This window comes from Silurus aristotelis, assembly GCF_946808225.1.
Source record: "Silurus aristotelis genome assembly, chromosome: 3".
NCBI lineage: Eukaryota > Metazoa > Chordata > Actinopteri > Siluriformes > Siluridae > Silurus > Silurus aristotelis.
Window position 1 is genome coordinate 17,039,201 of NC_139576.1, and position 18,764 is coordinate 17,057,964.

Consider the following 18,764-nt stretch of genomic DNA (forward strand, 5'->3'; position numbering starts at 1 on the left):
TTCCTTAACAAACACCCCCACCACTATACACACACCCACACACCCTTTATACCATCTCTCTCTCTCTCTCTCTCTCTCTCTCTCTCTCTCTCTCTCTCTCTCTCTCTCTCTCTCTCTCTCTCTGAATCATCTATACTAATTCAAGATGATGCCACCAGGCACAGCAGACCACCACTCATTTGTTCTCTTTAAATCTTGACAAAAAAAGATCCCTAAATCCATTGACAAATAGTGATGCAAGAAACACACAGGAATAAAAAAGAAAGAAAGATTAAAACTTTATCACTTCATCACCTTCTAAATTTTTCCTGCTGTACTTATTTCACCAAGATCTTCATCTTACTCCTTATCTGTTACTTCTCATCTCTGGTTCATATACAGTTTTTACATGCAGCAATTGGCTTGGTGTTTTTTCTCATAGGATCACAGCGCTCTGTTTTGTCTGTGTGATGAATTTGTCATGACCTCTTCTCTTATCTGTTTCTCTGATAGGTGTTCTACAGGTCTCCATCTCTCTGAAGAAGGTAGAACTGAGCGTCGGGGAGTCGAAGTTTTTCACATGCACAGGTCAGCCAGAGATCCTTCTGTTCATTAAAATGAATATGCAAATGTTAACCAGCAGGGAGGAGTTAGGGTTTGTTGTATTAGTAATTATAAAGGGTGCATTCTAATTATTTAGACAAACACTGAATATAAAAGAATGTGTGTAATAGAGTTATATTATGTCACTTTTAGTATTTTGCTGGTAATCCTAATCATGTTAGGGTTACATTATTTGTTTTAGATTTTTTTTATTGGAGTATTTAGTCTAGGAAGTGGTAAATCAGTATGGATGACCACTGGTGGAAAAGGGGACTGAGGTAAGACAGGTGTGTGTGTGTGTGTGTGTGTGTGTGTGTGTGTGTGTGTGTGTGTGTGTGTGTGTGTGTGTGTGTGTGTGTGTTCACTAAGCCGAGCTGCTGTGGGGCTTTTTGAGCTCCAGGCTCTCTAACCTCCCCTAACAGGGTGACGCATGCAGACCCGTGCCGGTCCTCCGCCAAGTGACAACTCATTAGTTTGCCTGGCTGGATGTCTGCAGCATTGTAGCTGCTCACATGCCCTTGAAACATGCATGTCAACCTCCTGAAGTGGAAACAGTTTTAGCTATAGGAGGGACATATAGAAAAGCAATGATGCAATTACAGGCTACAAATTAGTATAGGCTCATATAATCTACATGTAATAGGTTTCCCGATTTTACATGTATGTTTAAAAGCATGTGAATGACGTTTTGTCAAAACAGGCATCATGAGTGCAGGCTGAATAAGTTCTCATGGCTCAGAGCTCAGCTTTATTACCTGAAACGTCTTGGATACGAGTTTGTAGAGTAATCGGTCATTCATGCCTTAATAAAGTATGCTGAGGAGGTTTTGTGTTGTCAAATTGAGTTTGGTGCAGCTATAGCTTTTATTTAGAGTGATAAAAAATTCTCTTGCTTATACCCTGTGAGCTCAGTACACAGTACACACTGATCATGATTATACATCACACTTGCATCCAAATAGAAGATTTAATACTACTATATTTTAATATGTTCTTTTTCTCTGCTTTCTCTCACACTCTCCTGCATGGCTAAAGTCTCCATGGCACAGTGGAGTCTGCTTATTTTAGCAAGTTTTAATCAGCCTAATGCATAACAAATGTTCAAATCAGAATATTACCAACCATGTGTACCCTATCAGACTTGTTTTATTTCTTTGTTTGTTTGAGTCTATTTCAGCAAATGTTTCTCACTGGTCCTGTGCGCACTAAAACATGTACAAAAATTGTTGTCTTGAGACAAAAAAAGGCAAAATGCAATACAGGCTTCTTTTATTAAGCAAATAATTCAACCTTATAGCGCAAGTAGTAGCTGTGCTAGTTTATCAGTTTTTGTAAGTTTGTATACCCAATTTATAGAAACTTAGAGCGTAGAGTGCTGTTCTCTAGAGAGTCAATATAGAATTGTGAGATTTTTATCACACATCAAAGACCGCCCCACATTTCAGATTCCATTTCTATAACTGTATAGCTGTCATTTTGGTAAGAAGAAAAATTCTGCAGACCTCTCTGTGTGCCCCCTCCCTGTGCCATGATGAGTTCACTGAGTCCACTTAGGCTTAGGTTGCCCCAAACCCATCTACCTCTCTCTCTTCCTGAACTGATACCCCCAGGTGGAAGTGCTGCCCCATACTGAGGCTTTTTTATGACTTTCCAGTACAACAAGATTAATAGCACCTCAGAGCACCTTTCCTCATTATCTCCTGTGGAACATTATCTACTGGGTGGTTTGGGTGTACACTGCTACCACACATTGTGCTGCCACTGACTTATGAAATCAGTTTAAAAAATGCACCCCCCCCAGTGTTTTTGTCTCTTGTAGATCTAAACTGACAATGAAAACATAGAAGTCGTTCATTCAACTTTGAACTGTAATTTTAGTAGATGGATTTGATTCATGTCAGCACTAGGATAGGAAGTCACATGACCAATAGGATGGGACAGCATTTTCCTAAGTATTTTGTACTGTGGGGTATGTGTGTGCAGTGATTGGAGAACCCATTAGCCTGGAGTGGTATAACCCTCAAGGTGAGCGCATGATGCCATCTCCACGAGTCGCTCTGCACAATGAGGGAGTGCGCTCCAGACTCACCCTCTACAACGCCAACATAGAGGACGCAGGTATCTACCGCTGCCAAGCCACTGACTCACAAGGACAGACACGAGAGGCCACAGTGGTCCTGGAGATTTACCGTGAGTTCACACACACACAAGCACTCACATATTCAGCTTTTTCTGATAGAAGAAAGAATAATACTACACTAACACCTACGCCTATATAAATTCCTACATTTTAGCTAAATTAATAGTTATCTTCCAAAGCATGTTTGCTGCTGGGTAGAGATGCAGAAATGCAGATGCCACTAACCCAATTCATATTTATTTTTACATTCTACACACACAGCTGATTTGAAAGGTTTTTATTCAGTGCGATAATGAACACTGTTATTGCTTGGCAGAGAAAGTGTGTCAGTTTGTTCAGGTAGTTTGGGTCATGCTAAAGAGAAACTTAATAAGAGACCAGGCTAAATCCTGGTTAAATCTTATGTGTAGGAGTACGGCAGGAGCTCTGTGACATGTCAGACTGGGCTTCAGTGGAAAAAAGATTTTTTTTATGCTGTCACATACGCTCTATGCATGCAGAGTGGCCTAGTGAGGTGCAAGACTTCCTAGTGAGAAAGCTTTCAGAATAGTTTGCCCACATTCCCTTCTAGTGACAACATAATAAAAGCATAAATAAATACCCATGCCAAGCGGATGCTAAATTTATTTGTATTGCTTTACTTGAACAATATGTGGCTTCACTAATGGCACTAATTGTAGATATCACAAATACAATAGAAGTGTCAGCCACATTAGGACTGATTAAAATGTTGTAAAATTGTACATGTATTACTTAGGTACAGGCATGATTATTGAAGCATTTACAAAGCCTCGCTTTCCAACTGATACACACTTTTAGAAGCAAAGCTGGATGCCTATGATACATGTGATGCACAGCTCATGCCATTTTTTTCTTCCCTTATATGAAGTATGACTTTATATAAGGCTTGATTCAATATCTACAAACACCTTAACCCGTAACCAGTATTACCCTTACTTTTGTTTTCTCTTTTTTTCTCTTTAAATGAACCTGTTTTTGATGTTGGAGCATTATTACCACACATCTAGGACCGGTATTAATAAAGCTGATGAGACTAGAAGTTTTAGATAGCAGAATTTCATTTAGCAGTGTTAGAACACAATCTGCAGACTCCTGACAAACTCAGTTTAGAATCCTTCAGTTTCTGAGTCATTTCTCAGACGTCAGTCACTTTAAATTTTTTTTTCTTTCACCTTGCCACAATTTTATACGTGGACTGTACTTGCAGGTCTCCTTGAATATGGGTCACGTTTGACTCCAGGCTGCCCTGAGAACATTTTATCCACTGATAAATGACAGCTTTACTCTCACAAATCTATTGCCAGAGGCAGTTCTTAGCATTTTGGAGGTCTAGGCTCCATTTTTACCATTTGGACCTACAACCTGATGCACATATATATTTTTATGACAGCAAGGAGATTTGTTTCTACTTCACTGGCATTTTAAACACTTTTTGATAATACCTGACATGTTTCATTACATGAACACTGTGGTAATTTCCCCCACTTACCATATACTTTAGGTTACGCTGTATGTTTTCAGACTATACAAATAATCAAATGTTTAACTAAAACTACCTACATGTAGTTCACACCTCTAGGTTTTCCACATTGTTTCTCACTAGAAGAATCTGCAATGGTGTGTGTTTTAATAGCCTTTAAAAATGCTTTTTAACAAAAGCATCACTGACATGATAGTAGATAAATGAGAAGCACAACACTTTTCAGTTACCTCAGTGAACATTCCAACAGAGGTGCTATATTCAGCTCCTCATTAGATCAAATATCAAGCAGTTAAATGTCCAATGTCAGAACTTCTCACATAACCACCTTGAATAGTATCTGCTGTAGGTCTAAATTCAAGTGTGCACAATTTAGCACTGAGACCTCACACGTTTTATTCAACTCTAAATACAAATCTATATATTTTTTCATGCACCATTATGTGTCATCCTCTAGCCCATTATCTCAGTTTCTGACCAAATCATTCTTCTTGGTTCTTGGATATTTTTGGTTGTCTATTCTAAAGCCAGATGTGACACACTCATACCATGATGACATCAATACAATGTCACTGACAGTAGTTAGCTCTAAGAATAATCTAACATCCAAATAATGCATTTTCTTAGAGATAGACCCTTTCCTTTAACAGAAGGGCTGACAAATAAAACATTGACAACAACTGCATATGGTACCTGATAAAATATCTAGTTGCAGGCATGTGGCATCTGAGTGTATTGTTGTATGTGTAATTGAATGTAAGGGGCAGCACATATTGTGCCCTCTGTCAAATAAAGCAATGCAGTAAACATTGCCTCTTAAACAAAAAAATTTATTTAAACCATAAGAAATATTACTACATTTAACCCATAAAATCTTTCTATTGAGAAAACTTTAAACACTTTAAATGGTGAATTAATTTGATGACGTTTGATAAAATGGCTTGTGTAAACCTAAATTAAATTCTTCCAGAAATTAAACAGCTTAGGCACATGACAAGTGCAGGGAGTGAGAAAGGATAAATGAAACAAAGAGGGGAAAAAAGAGACAAAGAATTCGAGAGAAATGACATGGTTCAGAAATGGGGACAGAAATGAGGAGCCATTATATGGAAGTCATGGCAGAATGACATTTTCTCAGTGGCTACAGAATGCTTTAAGCACGATCACTGTTATCCAGCTCAAATTTCCTGTACGCTTTTGTAAAATTGATGGCATCAAGGTAAATGTAGGTAAAGAGATGGTAAAATGGGAATGTGGAAGAAATGTACAAAATGTAAAAACATTCAAAAGAAACATATTGGATTTAAAGGCATTTTGGAAAATATCTTTTATTGATCTTTATCAATCTTTAATGCGCATTACGAACAGAATGCTTTACGAACAGAATGCTCTGAAACATGCTCCAGAAATATTGTGTACGTTTCCTCTTTTATTTCTGCATTTTGGATTTTGTAGCAGGCCTGGAATTTACTAAAAAGCTTTTCAGGAAGATATATTTTGAGCAGAGGAAATGTGTAAACAGGCGTGATTCACAGATCAATACTCAGAGCTGATGTGCTGACGTGGGACTGATGAAGTTTTTCATTCTCTTTAAGTATTTCCTTTTTTTGTCTGAGGAAAAGAAGCTGATATGTACTACGTTTTCCCACGCACACTGAGCGCTTCACTTGATAGTGTGTGAAAAACTGATTTAATGGAATTTCTCAACTAATTCTCACTTGTGTAACTGTGAATAATCATAGACAATGTGCTAACTAGACTCTGTCATCTTTGCTGGAACTGTTCCAAAAACTGAAGTAGACATGTCTCCTGCTCTCATTTTCCTAGATTTTTTATTTATTAATGTGGATCAAAGTCAGGGATTGTGCAGATATAAAGGAGCCTGCATGCTTCTTTTGATGAACTCATTAAGATGAAATGTTTTAGTCTGTGCCTGGCAATGGACTCCTGGCTGTATTCTCGCCATTTTCAGTGTTCTTGGAAAAGGATCAAGACAAGTGGGTTTTATTGTGAATCCTCTTTAGAACTTCTAAAACTTAGATGGTAATGAACTATAGAGCAATAATAAAAGAGAATGGCAAATATGACTACATGAGGTGCAAAATGAATTATATTTTATATTTTTATGTTATGTATAAATAAATACTCACATATTCAAGTGCAAAATATGCTTGTAATTTTCAGGTGCTCATTGAATTGGTGTGTGATCATTCAAGGGTGTGTGTTGGGTAGGGTCTTGATTTATCCAAGTGGTGCTTATGGGTGGCACAGATTCACCTACACCATATGGTAGATGGCAGCAGGGTGAACAGTTCATGAGAGGGGTGTGTGGGTCATCCACAATGCTGAAATACTTGTAGATGCAGCACTTGTGTAAGAAAGTCTAAGTGATGGGAAAAAAGAGACCACAATGATCTTCTTAGCTGTCCTTTCAATCCACAGAGCAGTTGCCAAGCCAAACATTGAGACAGCTGGTCAGAATGATCTTTATAGTCTCCCTGTAAAAGGAAATGGAAGTGGGGGGTTTTGGTCTTCAACAGAAAGTAAGGTTGCTAGTGGCTTTCTTCATCCCAGACAAGCAGATGGTGTTGGGGGAATGTGTAGCTTGTTTCACTGTCTTCACCTCTGCACCATTGCTGTGCAGTGGAGGGCAAACACTAGATGCCCACATGAAGTCAACAATCATCATATTTAACTTTTATATTTTTAGAGACATTATTTAGAAATGAGTTTATTAGAGGGACAGCACATGTAGGATGTTGTGGTGACAAGGTGAGGGAGGCGAGATTGAGATGGTTTGGACATGTGCAGAGAAGGGACATGAATTATATTGGTAGAAAAATGCTGAAGATGGAGCCACCAGGTAGGAGGAAAAGAGGAAGGCCAAGGAGGAGGTTCATGGATGTGGTGAGGGAAGACATGCAGGTAGTTGGTGTAAAAGAGGCAGATATAGAGGACAGGGTGGTATGGAGACGGATGATCCGCTGTGGCGACCCCTAATGGGAGCAGCCGAAAGAAAAAGAAGAAGATTTTTAGAGACATTATGGTATTAATGGGGTAGCTTCCAGCACAAGTTTGAAGGGACTAGCATAGACCTAAAGGACCTCCACAGACACCAGTCCAGCACATTTAACCATTTGTTATCCTTTCTAGTTTAAGAGCACATTTTATTCGGTTAAATTATCAGTGGTCTGTACTGTTTTTTTGTTTTAGAAAAACTAACTTTTAGGGAGGTGCCATCACCTCAGGAGTTCCGGCAGGGTGATGTGGCTGAGGTTGTGTGTGATGTCACCAGCTCCCCTGTACCTGTGGTGGCATGGTACTACAATAATATGGAGATTACTGAGGACACTGACAGTGAGTCCCTTTTCAGTGGTTTGTTATGAGTGCTTTTTGCAACAGCTAGGAGGAAAAAACTTTTAAGAGGAAAGAAAATTCTGCAATGGATTAATTATGTTTTCAAAGTTCAAAAAGTAATGTATTATAGAAAAAAGTTTTAAGATAATTTTCATTATTCTGCCATTAGGACTGACTCCAAATTCAAAACAGACTATTTTTAGATTGTAAAATTAAAGTGGTTTGATGGAAGGTTTTATCCTTGGATTTGCTATTGATATGACTGTATTGTAATCAAATGCTATTCTCAGCATTAAATAAAGCACCTTTGATCTTTAAAATTTCTTTCTTTCTTTCATTAATTTGCATTGGATCCTTTTCAGAGTTTCAGCTTCTACCAAACAACAACTTACAAGTTCAGAGAGTAACTAAAGCAGATGAAGGTGTGTACCGCTGTGAAGCCCGAGTGGAGGCCAGGGGTGAGATTGACTTCAGAGATATCATCCTGGTTGTCAACGGTGAGTTTTTCCATCACAGACAAAGTGCTATAATGGATGTGCAGTGAAAGCTCATAGTGATGCCTGGCAAGAAAATATGGTGTGCATAGAGCGCAAAAAGAAAAAAAAGTCACAAAATTGTAGTTTTCTTTCAGGCTAAGTTAGTGTCTCTGTGTGTGCAATTTCCAGTACTTTGGGCAATGGGCATACAATGCGCCATTACTTCTAAAAAATAGGTTTACAGCATGGTTAATATAATTGTAATTTCAGTTTCTGCATTCTATGCTATTACTCATTGCTTTCCTCTCTCAAAAAATGGCTCTGTGTAAAAGACCAAGACCTCCTAAATATCAGCCATCATAAAAACGATACTGGAGTTTTGGCTATAGATGAGCCGCAATGATATGGAGAGATTAACCATGATATTTTATGTCTGATGTGATGAGGGTGAACATAGGCCAGAGTCTCTATAGCACCCTGCTGAAATCTCTCCCACTGATCTAATAAGGTTGTTCAATGAGGCATGGCTGATAATCTGGCAGACATGACAACACACATCAGAGGCTAACCTAAAACAAATGAAGCAACCGTACGTACAGCCACCACTGCACTCCGTGTAAACATATTAGTGTGGCTGCTGTTGTGCGTATTAGTCTGGCTGAATCAGTTTGAGACATAAGAATAATACTCAAAAAAACACAAAGACTTTTCTGATTTTATGTTTTTGCTTGATTTATGTTAAATCTATTAATATAAAAAATATATATTGTTACATATAATAACAATACTGTAACCTGTAACATGTACATGTAACTAAAGACACAAAACTGTAAAATTGCCTTTTTTTATGGCAAGCTGGTCAGTGTTCAATGACTAAAGTTGCTGAGCATTATAAGCTTCAGCCAGATGCTTCACTGAACTGGTTTGATGTCTTTATGCCCAATTATGTCTCATATTAGCAGTACTGTTCCAGTTGGGTCCCTTCATCTGGGAATGAGATCAATTAGATTATAGCCTTTGGAAAATGGCTATTGATTGGCAAGAAAGTCAATTATAATCTGCTTGGACATTGTTTCATTGCCTGACTAAACCCTGTGTAGAGTGTGTTTTATTTACATGTCTCAGCATTTCCTGTGTGTCTTTGTGGCATTATTCAATAGGAAAACTATTAAGTATTCCAAGTCGATATTTTAGTATAGACATGTTAGATTTCCTTAGGCTTTCCAAATTGTTCTACTTTTTTACAAAACAAAAGCCTCTGGTTGCCAAGCTTCTTCAGAATACTTTCTAACACTCTCAATGATGTAAATCATTGTATTGAACATACAAAAAACAAAACATTAATAACCACAGTTTCTATTTTTATGCATCAAAAGTAAGGCAGTGATATATTCACGGGTGTAGACATGCTGCGAGGATATCCAATTAAGCACACTCCTCTCATTATCTGAAAGAAATGCACATGCAGTGATATACAAGTATACTTCACCTACATATTTTACATTTGTATTATAGCAATAATCAAGCAATAATAATCAGCTGACTGATGTAATTGACTAAAGCACTTTCTGTCTTCTTTGGAAGCTTGCAGGATTTTTCTTATGGCAGTATAATTTAATGGCAGTATCACAAAGCAACCAATATCTGAAAAAAATACACATGAAAGACACGGAAATATGCATGGAATGTGTGCCCAAGGTTTTATATAAATGATTCTTTTAAGTATTACATTTAGCAACAAAAAAAAAGAAAAAGAAATAGACTAGTTTGACCTACTTCCTGCATTCTCTGCTTCCCTTGGTACCATATGCCTTATGCGTTCTGATATATTTTTATAGATGATAGTCAGTGTGACCCTTTAGTACATAGAATTTTAATAATTCGTCAATAAATTTGGAAGTCTGGTATTTATACAGTTAGGTTTAATTAATTATTTACACAATGCATTTATATTTTAAAGTTAAAACATTTAAATGCGTGTGTGTTTGTGTGTTTGTAATGGCATATTAACTGCCTGATTTACATTTAGTGAAGTAGTCTATTAGTATTGAAGTGGGGTGACACAAAAAGTGTACAAGCACAGGACCAAAGCTATGTGCAGTGTTGCTCTGTTGTAAAGACAGATTTGATTATAAGAGTAAAACTTGAACCTTGGTTGTAATGGTAACAGCCCCATTGCTGTCAGCTAATCTGCAATCACTGCTCTTTGAAAGGGCCCCTGTCACAGAAATTCTCCTTATCATCCTGTAGCCTACCTTTCACAATTTCCTTCTAAACGCCTTCTCCACCACAATCATACATCACCAACTGATTGCATTTTCTATCACATAATAACTTTCAGGAAGACTTGGTGGATTAATTTAGACAAGACTGGCAGAAGTTTGGGCATTTCTAAAGAATGACCCATTATGTGTGTTCTGTTTAGTCAACAGGGTGTGAATTTTGGTGTCCCATTATGTGTGTTCTGTATAGAAAATAGGGTGTGCATTTTTGGTGTCTAATAAAGGAGTAGAGGGATGTTTTCGTTGATCCGATCTGCTGCCAAGGCAGCCTGATACTGACCATGAATAAAACATTCTCTTAATTTAATCTTTTTACCCATGCTCATACTCCATTAAATGATGTTACATCTTAAATGGAGCATAATTCAAAATGACATCCATTTTAAATGGTGGAGTCCCAAACATTTGTCAACCAAAAACAGTAATTAATAATAAAACAAAGCAGGTAAGTATATGTTGACAAGTGACAGAATATGCTAAAAATTCTTGCTTTGCTAAGAAAATGCCAGTGTTGAACTAAAAGGTTAGAAAAATGTTTTTTAAAAAATTTATTGTTCTTAATTATGTGTTTGTTGTGCATAAATGTTTTTCTTATGCACCATATTCCATCTAAGATCTAATATTTGTAATCTATATGGCCAAACATATGAAAACACCTGACCACCATATACATATTTAAGTTTTATACTATAAACCACTGCAACCAATTTTTTTTTTTTGCAAAGGTTTGTGTGAAAGTACTTGAGTGGCCTGCACAGAGCCCTAACCGCAACCTCACTGAAACACCTTTGGGATGAACTGGAATGATTGCTGCACAACAGGGCTTCTCGCCCGACATCAGTGCCCAACCTTTAGTGCTCCTGTGAATGAATAAGCAAAAATCTGCACAGCCACGTTCCAAAATCTAGTGAAAAGCCTTCTCTCAGGTGTGCAGATTGTTATAAGAGCAAAAAGGAAACTCAATCTATAATGGGATGTTCACTAAACACACAGGGGTATGACCAGTCATGTGTCCAAACATCTTTGGTCATAGAGAAAAGAAAAGAAAAAGAAAAAAAAGTCTTAGATTATTTTAAGGAGTACTTATGCACATACTGTATCACTGTGAATAATTGAATATGTGGCTAATTTATCAGAATGTCAATGTGGATTCTTTTAGGTCATTTGGCTAACCAACCACTTGACGTTTTGTCCTCCTCATTAACCTTTCACAATATAATAAACTGAACTGGATAGGAAATATTGATTTAAAGCCAGAAAGTGCTTTTGTTTATTTACTCAATCAGCGTTATTTTCAAGTGCAGTCAAGTTAAGGTTGATAATGCATGCATGGAATATGATGACTTAAAGCAGCGGTTTTACATGTGTATCTAGGTGTGAAACCAATACTGTCTTTAAAAAAAGTTTCATTTAATTTACTGGGACGGCAGGAGTTTTTATTAGAATAGTATAATAATACACAGTAACAACATTTTATATTATAACTTTAATGAGACATAAGGACACTACAGTTACTAGATTTTTTTTAATGAGACATAAGAACACTACAGTTACAATTTTATTTTTTTTTTCAGGAGTAACAGGTATACCTTTTAATGGCAATCTGGATCTTTCCCCACAGTTCCTCCAGTGCTGTCTGTTCCACAGCAGTCCTTCAATGCTACAGCAGACTATGGTGAATCTGTGACATTCACCTGCAGGGCTTACGGCTCTCCTGAACCTAATGTTACCTGGCACAGGTATAATCCACTGCATCCTGACACACCTACAGTATTTATTACATCTGACACCCTAAAACCATGAACAGTGGTAATGTGCAGGACATCCCACCTGTGTAAATCAGCTTATTTGCCTGGATTTTAGAATAAATAAGTGTGATGTTAAGAAACACTTAAATGTGCTGTTCTGTTACAAACAAAAATAAAGAGTTTCCAACTTAAAGATTTCGTGCCATAAAACATATTTTTCTCATAGGAGATAAGAGTTTTTGCCATATGATCTGAGAAATCTGAGAAAAGAATAGCAGGAAATGGTCCATAATACACATTTGTATTTTGAATGAATACTTTTCACCTCTAATGTGTGGGTTTTGAGTGACAGGCGACCCAACATGTTAATTACAGGCCTTCAATCACTGTAATTACGTCTACTGAGATTGGCAAGAGAAGAAGAAGAATCTGATTGGTGCCAAGAACTGGCACATGCTGACCTTTTATGAATGAATCTAACCAAACGCTAGGAGACACTGAGACAGCATTGACAATTAAAGTACACCTGCTAAAACTTGAATTTCAATTGTATTTCAGGTACACTTTATTTATATATTTGTAATCATTATTAGGAGTTAAATAAAATATGAGTAATTTGTTTATGTTATACTGAGTTGCAGGGTTTTTTTTCCCCCAAAGGCTCTGACCTTATTATAACCATGACTGTACTTTAATTGTATGAACAAGACTAGTTCAGTTATATATCATACTACTCACAATGCAATCATCCTGCCCTATAGCATTAGCACAGTATTAATCCTGAATTTAATAGACTACTCAATTGCTAGTGCACACTTTTATCTAGAGAGCTTGATTTATATGTTTACGTTTCACAACATGTAGGGAAATAACTGAATAAAACATGGCTATTTTAAAATGTAGTTTGCTTTGTTTGTGTTTTTGTGTTTGTGTTTTTTTTTTTTACTTTATGCTATGTTATTGTTTGTGCTTTTGCATTCAGAGTAGTAATGTTTCTGTACCAGGCTAGACATGTTTGCCGTCTTATGTCTGGTAGGAGGGGAGTTGAACTCCAGGAGCCAGAGAAGTATGTAATGCGAGCCCGCGGAACCACACTCACTATTCACAACATTAAGCAGGACGACGGTGGCTCCTACACCTGCAAGGCCTCCAACAAGGCTGGCGATGTGCAGCGGGAAATTTTCCTCAAAGTTTTCGGTAAGGACTGTTTTTGCTACACATGCAAAAAAATATTATGACAATATAATAGGGCAATACAAGCTTTTAAACATATTAATCCATATTTTTTTCTAAATTGAAATTTTCAATGTCAAGTTTATCATAAGTAATATTATAAGTCAGGATGTAAAAAGAGTGGCACCAAATATAACCATTCTTACCAATTACAATTAAGGTACATTATAATTAGTAGAGCGTAACATTTACATTTGTTGTATTTGGCAGATGTTGTTACCCAGAGCTACTTGCAATTAGCTAACGCCCAGCAATGGCAGCTTGATCTTGTTAGGATTTGAGCTCACAACCTTCTTATTTAACGTCTACCATATTAACCACCGAGCTAACAATTTCCACACTATAAAAATAAAGTGATGATAGATCAAAACTGATAGATCAAAACAGTCACTCAGACACTCAATCTGCATGATATATATTAAGCAGAGAAAACTACATGATCAGGACATGTATGTTCATGTCTGCTCTAATTTGTCTGTGTAATAAATTTACTCCTGTTTATTTATATAGTCACCTTAGACAAATATCATTTTCTTTTTAATTTTTATTTCATATTGTTATGTTGTGGTCTGCCAAGACAAATGAGATAAGTATAAATGTAATTTTTTATGTTGCTTAAAATGGTTTTATTCACAGCAAATTTTGCACCTACTTGGGGCTTGATGTAAATCTTTAAAGTTATAACTTCAGGCTGTATTTGAACTATGCCATTTGGTGCATCCCTTCCTTTTATAGCAGTTGTAAGACCTGAATATACTGGCGATTTACATTCAAATCAGATTACAATAAAGCTTGTGCTCAGTTGGTACACATGGCTATACATCTGCTTGTGTAGTTAAATATGTTACATAACGTGTATATGTGTATATAACACAACGCAGGTAATATAAAAATATTGCTGCGTCCATAGACGTTATATATTCTTCATAGAGAAGAGACAATTCTGCTGAGCAGGAGGACATTTTTTTATTCTTTTTTTTTTTTTTTTGTCATCATCCTCCCACATTCAGCCTTCCAGTTTTCCTTCCATAAACAGGTTCTTAAAATAATTTAAGAAAATAGGTGATGCACTCTTTATGGCCAAGAATTTCAATTTAGGTTTTCATGAAGCTGCCAGCATCCTTTCAGATTATTCAGATAGCACCTTGTCAGTTCATGTAAATTTATGGAGATTTATTCTGTAGTCATCAAAATCCTTTCAATGTGCAAGCAAAGGACATTCTTCGACATTCTTCAGATAGTTCATTTCAATGATGCCTATTTATTGCATGGGAGCTTAGTTAGCAAAGGGTGATGGGAAACGTAGTTTTAACTTAACATTTATCTCATCTGTCTTATTTCTCCATACTAATAAGACCTATTTCTCAATCTAATAATGTGCATATGAAAGTCTTAGGTTTGAAATCCCTTGACATGCTGTAATAGTCTCATAGGACTGCAAGTTTGAAAGTTATCATTTATTCTCTGTACTGAGTACTGTCAAACATTAGACACCAGCCATTTATTTTTCTGATCCGATCATATAATTAGTTTTGCACACTAATGAACAATGTCTAAATTGAAAACATACACAGTTTCTCTGATTTATCTTTGTACTGTCAAGAGCATGATTTCGTTGTTGGGGTAATTTTTTTTTTAACATATCAGGAGACATATCAAAAACAGAACTGCCCCATGGGACTGTTTCATATGTATTGATGCAATCTCAGGGGCTACAAATATAAATATTTTATGATAATAATAGTGATCTGTTAAAGAAAGCCTGTTATGTTTATTCAAGGTAAATGCTGCAATGCAGTTCCTCTTTGACACTATTTCACTTTGAGCAGGAAAGTGTTAATCTCCTAATCAACAATCCCACAAAAAAGCATCATCATCTAAGCATAAGTAATTGTGTTTGTATGTGTGTGTGTGTATTCAAGCATGTGTGGTGCCTCCAGAACGGTTGACAGCCAACTGTCTATATTATTAATAGTATAATACATTAAACATTTCAAAACATTTCCATGGCTTATTCTTGTTTAAATCACATGTGTTTCACTGTATACTTCATATAACTATTACATGGGTGGTCTGTTTTACTCTGCTTGTAGTCCAACCACATATCACTAAGCTGAGGAATGTAACAGCTGTGGAAGGCAGTGCTGCTATGATCTCCTGTAAAGCTGAGGGTGAACCCCTGCCAGAGATCACCTGGAGGAGAGCCAGCGATGGATTGAGTTTCTCTTATGGAAAAAAGGTAAAACTCTAGACAGGCACAGGTACAGGTACAGGTACAGGTACAGGTACAGGTACAGGTACAGCTGAACCTGATAATGGTAAGCAGTCATTTGTTTTGAATAAACACAGTAATGCAATGTGCTTCTATAGTGAGACATGAGAGACCATCAAAAAAAGTCTGATGTAACCTGCCATGATATAAATTTGTGAAATACAAACGAGAAATGAGCAATCATGATGTATTCATTGCATCAGAATATGTTTGCTGTGTACTGTCTTTGCATATTTAAATATAGCTCTCCAATGTTCCACAAAATTCTGTGCCTTTCAATTTGGTGAGAAGGCATGTCAATTGATTGATGCACTCATTGTCTAATGTGTGAGCTGCATTTTTTTAAATGCACCAACCCTGGTCAGAACTGTTAGAGTCACCAGTGACCAGTGCTGCATATAGGAGCTGGTTCACTTTCTTCCTCCATGTTCTGTGTCTGCACTGAATAAAAATGCGTCCTGCACAATAGTTAATTCAACAGGGACGCCGAGTCTGATAACATGACAAGAAGAGGAGCTGTCAAAGGGCATTAGAATGCCATAAAAGCATAGTTGTTAGGCTGCAACAATGGAGGTAAATGGAGTTGCTCTTCAGTGAAGCAGTCTGTGGATCTTTGACAGGAGCTTTATAAAATACCCTGCCACCATGCTTAATCTAGCAGCGACTGCTTGGCAAGCAATTTAAATGGCCTGCCTGATGGGAAAGGTAAAGAGCAATCAAGGAGGGATGTATTGCAAAGAAGAAGCACCTACAGTTACCCCCTGTTGGTATAACTGAATTCACAATATGGCTGTATAGTTACAGTGCAATTTCTGAACCCTGTTTTTCTGTATAGATTTGACCTAAAATGTGATCGGATCTTACTCTATGTCATAAAACTAGATAAAGAGAACCAAATTAATAAAGGATGCAAAAACATTATAGTTATTTTTATAGTTATAGTTATATAGACATTGTAACATTATAACCAGTCAAGTGAATAACACTGATTATCTCTTTATCATTGCACCTGTTAGTGGGTGGGATATATTAGGCAAGAAGTGAACATTTTGTCTTCATTTGATGTGTTAAAAACAGGATAAATGGGCAAGGGTAAGCATTTGTTTGTCAAAGTTTGACAAAGTTTGACAAGGGCCAAATTGTGATGGCTAGTCGACTGGGTCAGAGCATCTCCAGAACTGCAGCTCTTGTGGGCTGTAGTGGTCAGTATCTATCAAAAGTGGTACAGGGAAGGAACAGTGTTGAACTGCCGACATGGTCATGGGCAGCCAAGGGTCATTACTGCACGTGGGGAGTGAAGGCTGGTCCGTGTAGTCTGATTCAACAGATAAAATTGTTCAAATTGCTAAAGTTGTTACTGCTGTTAATGCTTGATGGGTCAGGACTGTTTTGGCAGCAAAGGCGGAACCAACTCAATATTAGGCAGTAGGTCATATTGGTATTCCTGATCAGTGGCCATAAAGTTATGCCTGATCGGTGTATATTGCAATAGTTAATATTATATAGTTTTAAGCAAAATTATTCAACAAAATATATTTTGCCTGAAAAACCTTTGATTTGACTTACTGGTGTTACACCATAATATGCAATAAATTAAACCAAACTTTTATGTTTGTTTTTTGTTTTTTACGTCTGTCCGGCATTCAAGCATAAAAGCAATGATAAAAAAAAAAAAAAAAAAAAAAAAAAAAAGAAGGTAGATAAATAAAAAGTATAAACTATATAAAATATATGAAAATATATGTGAAAATATATGTATATACATAGATGCATATGGTAGATATTGACAGTACAAATTAAAGTGATTTAGTGATTGTCCTTAAAGTGTCCATGTGCAGTATGATGTGGTATAAAGTGCCACTGTGCTTTGCAAGTCCAGAGTTAAAGTGACAGTCCAGAGTTAAAGTGTGTGTGTGTCATAGTGCAAAAACAGTGAAGATGGAGAGAGAGGTCCAGTACTAGATCCTGGGTGTTTCCTGGTTTAAACTGTGAATGGCCTGTGGGAAAAAAGCTTCTCTTCATTCTCTCTGAGTTTGCTTTCAAGGAGCGGAATCGCTTCCCTTAACACAACAAAGAGAATAGTCCATTGTTGTGATGACTGAGGTCCTTCACGATCTTCCTGGCCCTGGTCTGGCACTGCGTGCTGTAGATGTCCTGCAGGTTAGGGAGCTCGGTGTGGATGGTACGCTCAGCTGCACCACCCTCTGGAGGGCTCGCCTGTCCAGGTTTTTAGTCCCCTGTAGGTAGGCCGTCTCATTGTTGTTGGAGATCATGATGATGGTAGTGGAGTTGGAGGTGGCCACACAGTCATATGTGTATGAATCGTGGAGGGAATTATGGTGTTGAACGCTGAACTGTAGTCCACAAACAGCATTTTTGCAGGTCCTTTAATTACCTTTTTTGGGGTTATGGTCTGGACTTGGCCATTCAAAAATTTTACATTTATTCTGCTTTAACTATTTCTTTGTAGATGTGATTGTGCACTTAGGTTTGTTGCCTTTCTGCATGACCCACTTCAGGTTCAGTTTACAGTTTACACTGTAGAATTTGCAATCCAGACTTTATAGGTCACTCAGGAATAGCAAGCTATTCTGGACCTGAGGCAGCAGAGCCCCAAATCATGATACTGCCATCCCATGCTTCCCAGTTAGAATGCACTTCTTAAGTTGAAATGAAGTTTTATGTTAGATGTTTTTTTTTTTATTGTGCAGTATTTGCTTGATGTTAGACTCAGTAACACTGACAACGCAAGAGTGGTCTGTAAATCCGTAGATGTTACCCTGTGGTTCTTTTTGATTTCCCATAATATTAATAGTTGTGCATTCTGCTAGATGAACACTAATTGGGTGAATTAAATTGCTGTTAAATGTAATTGCTGTTCTGCCATTTGTATATAATCTGCTTAACAGTAGAATGGTAAAGACCAAATTCTGTAAAAGGTTTTTAGTAACTTTACCAGCCTGGTGAGCATTGCTAACGCTCTTCCTGAAGTTACTATGGTTATTTTAATCTAGGTTAAGGACTGATCACAATTTTGGTCAAATTCATGAAGTTTATCATCAGTTTAGTTTACTGGTATGAGTACCAGTAGTTGTAGTAGTAATAGAAGCATTAGCAGTACTAGTAGCAGTAGTAAAAGCAATAGTAATAGCATTAGCAGTAATAGCAGTATT

At 37.0% G+C, this 18,764-nt stretch overlaps 1 protein-coding gene across 4 annotated transcripts in view; it reads left to right on the forward strand.

The window, feature by feature from the left end:
• The window catches only part of ncam2 (neural cell adhesion molecule 2), a 194,245-nt gene that overhangs the window by 143,058 nt on the left and 32,423 nt on the right, over window positions 1-18,764 (forward strand). For all 4 annotated transcript variants that reach the window (XM_083536557.1, XM_083536558.1, XM_083536559.1 and 1 more), the window contains exons 2-8: window positions 493-567; window positions 2,566-2,772; window positions 7,437-7,580; window positions 7,943-8,077; window positions 11,960-12,077; window positions 13,123-13,283; window positions 15,413-15,558. In XM_083536557.1, coding sequence (XP_083392683.1) covers window positions 493-567; window positions 2,566-2,772; window positions 7,437-7,580; window positions 7,943-8,077; window positions 11,960-12,077; window positions 13,123-13,283; window positions 15,413-15,558 — 986 coding nt within the window. The remainder of the gene's footprint in view (window positions 1-492; window positions 568-2,565; window positions 2,773-7,436; window positions 7,581-7,942; window positions 8,078-11,959; window positions 12,078-13,122; window positions 13,284-15,412; window positions 15,559-18,764) is intronic.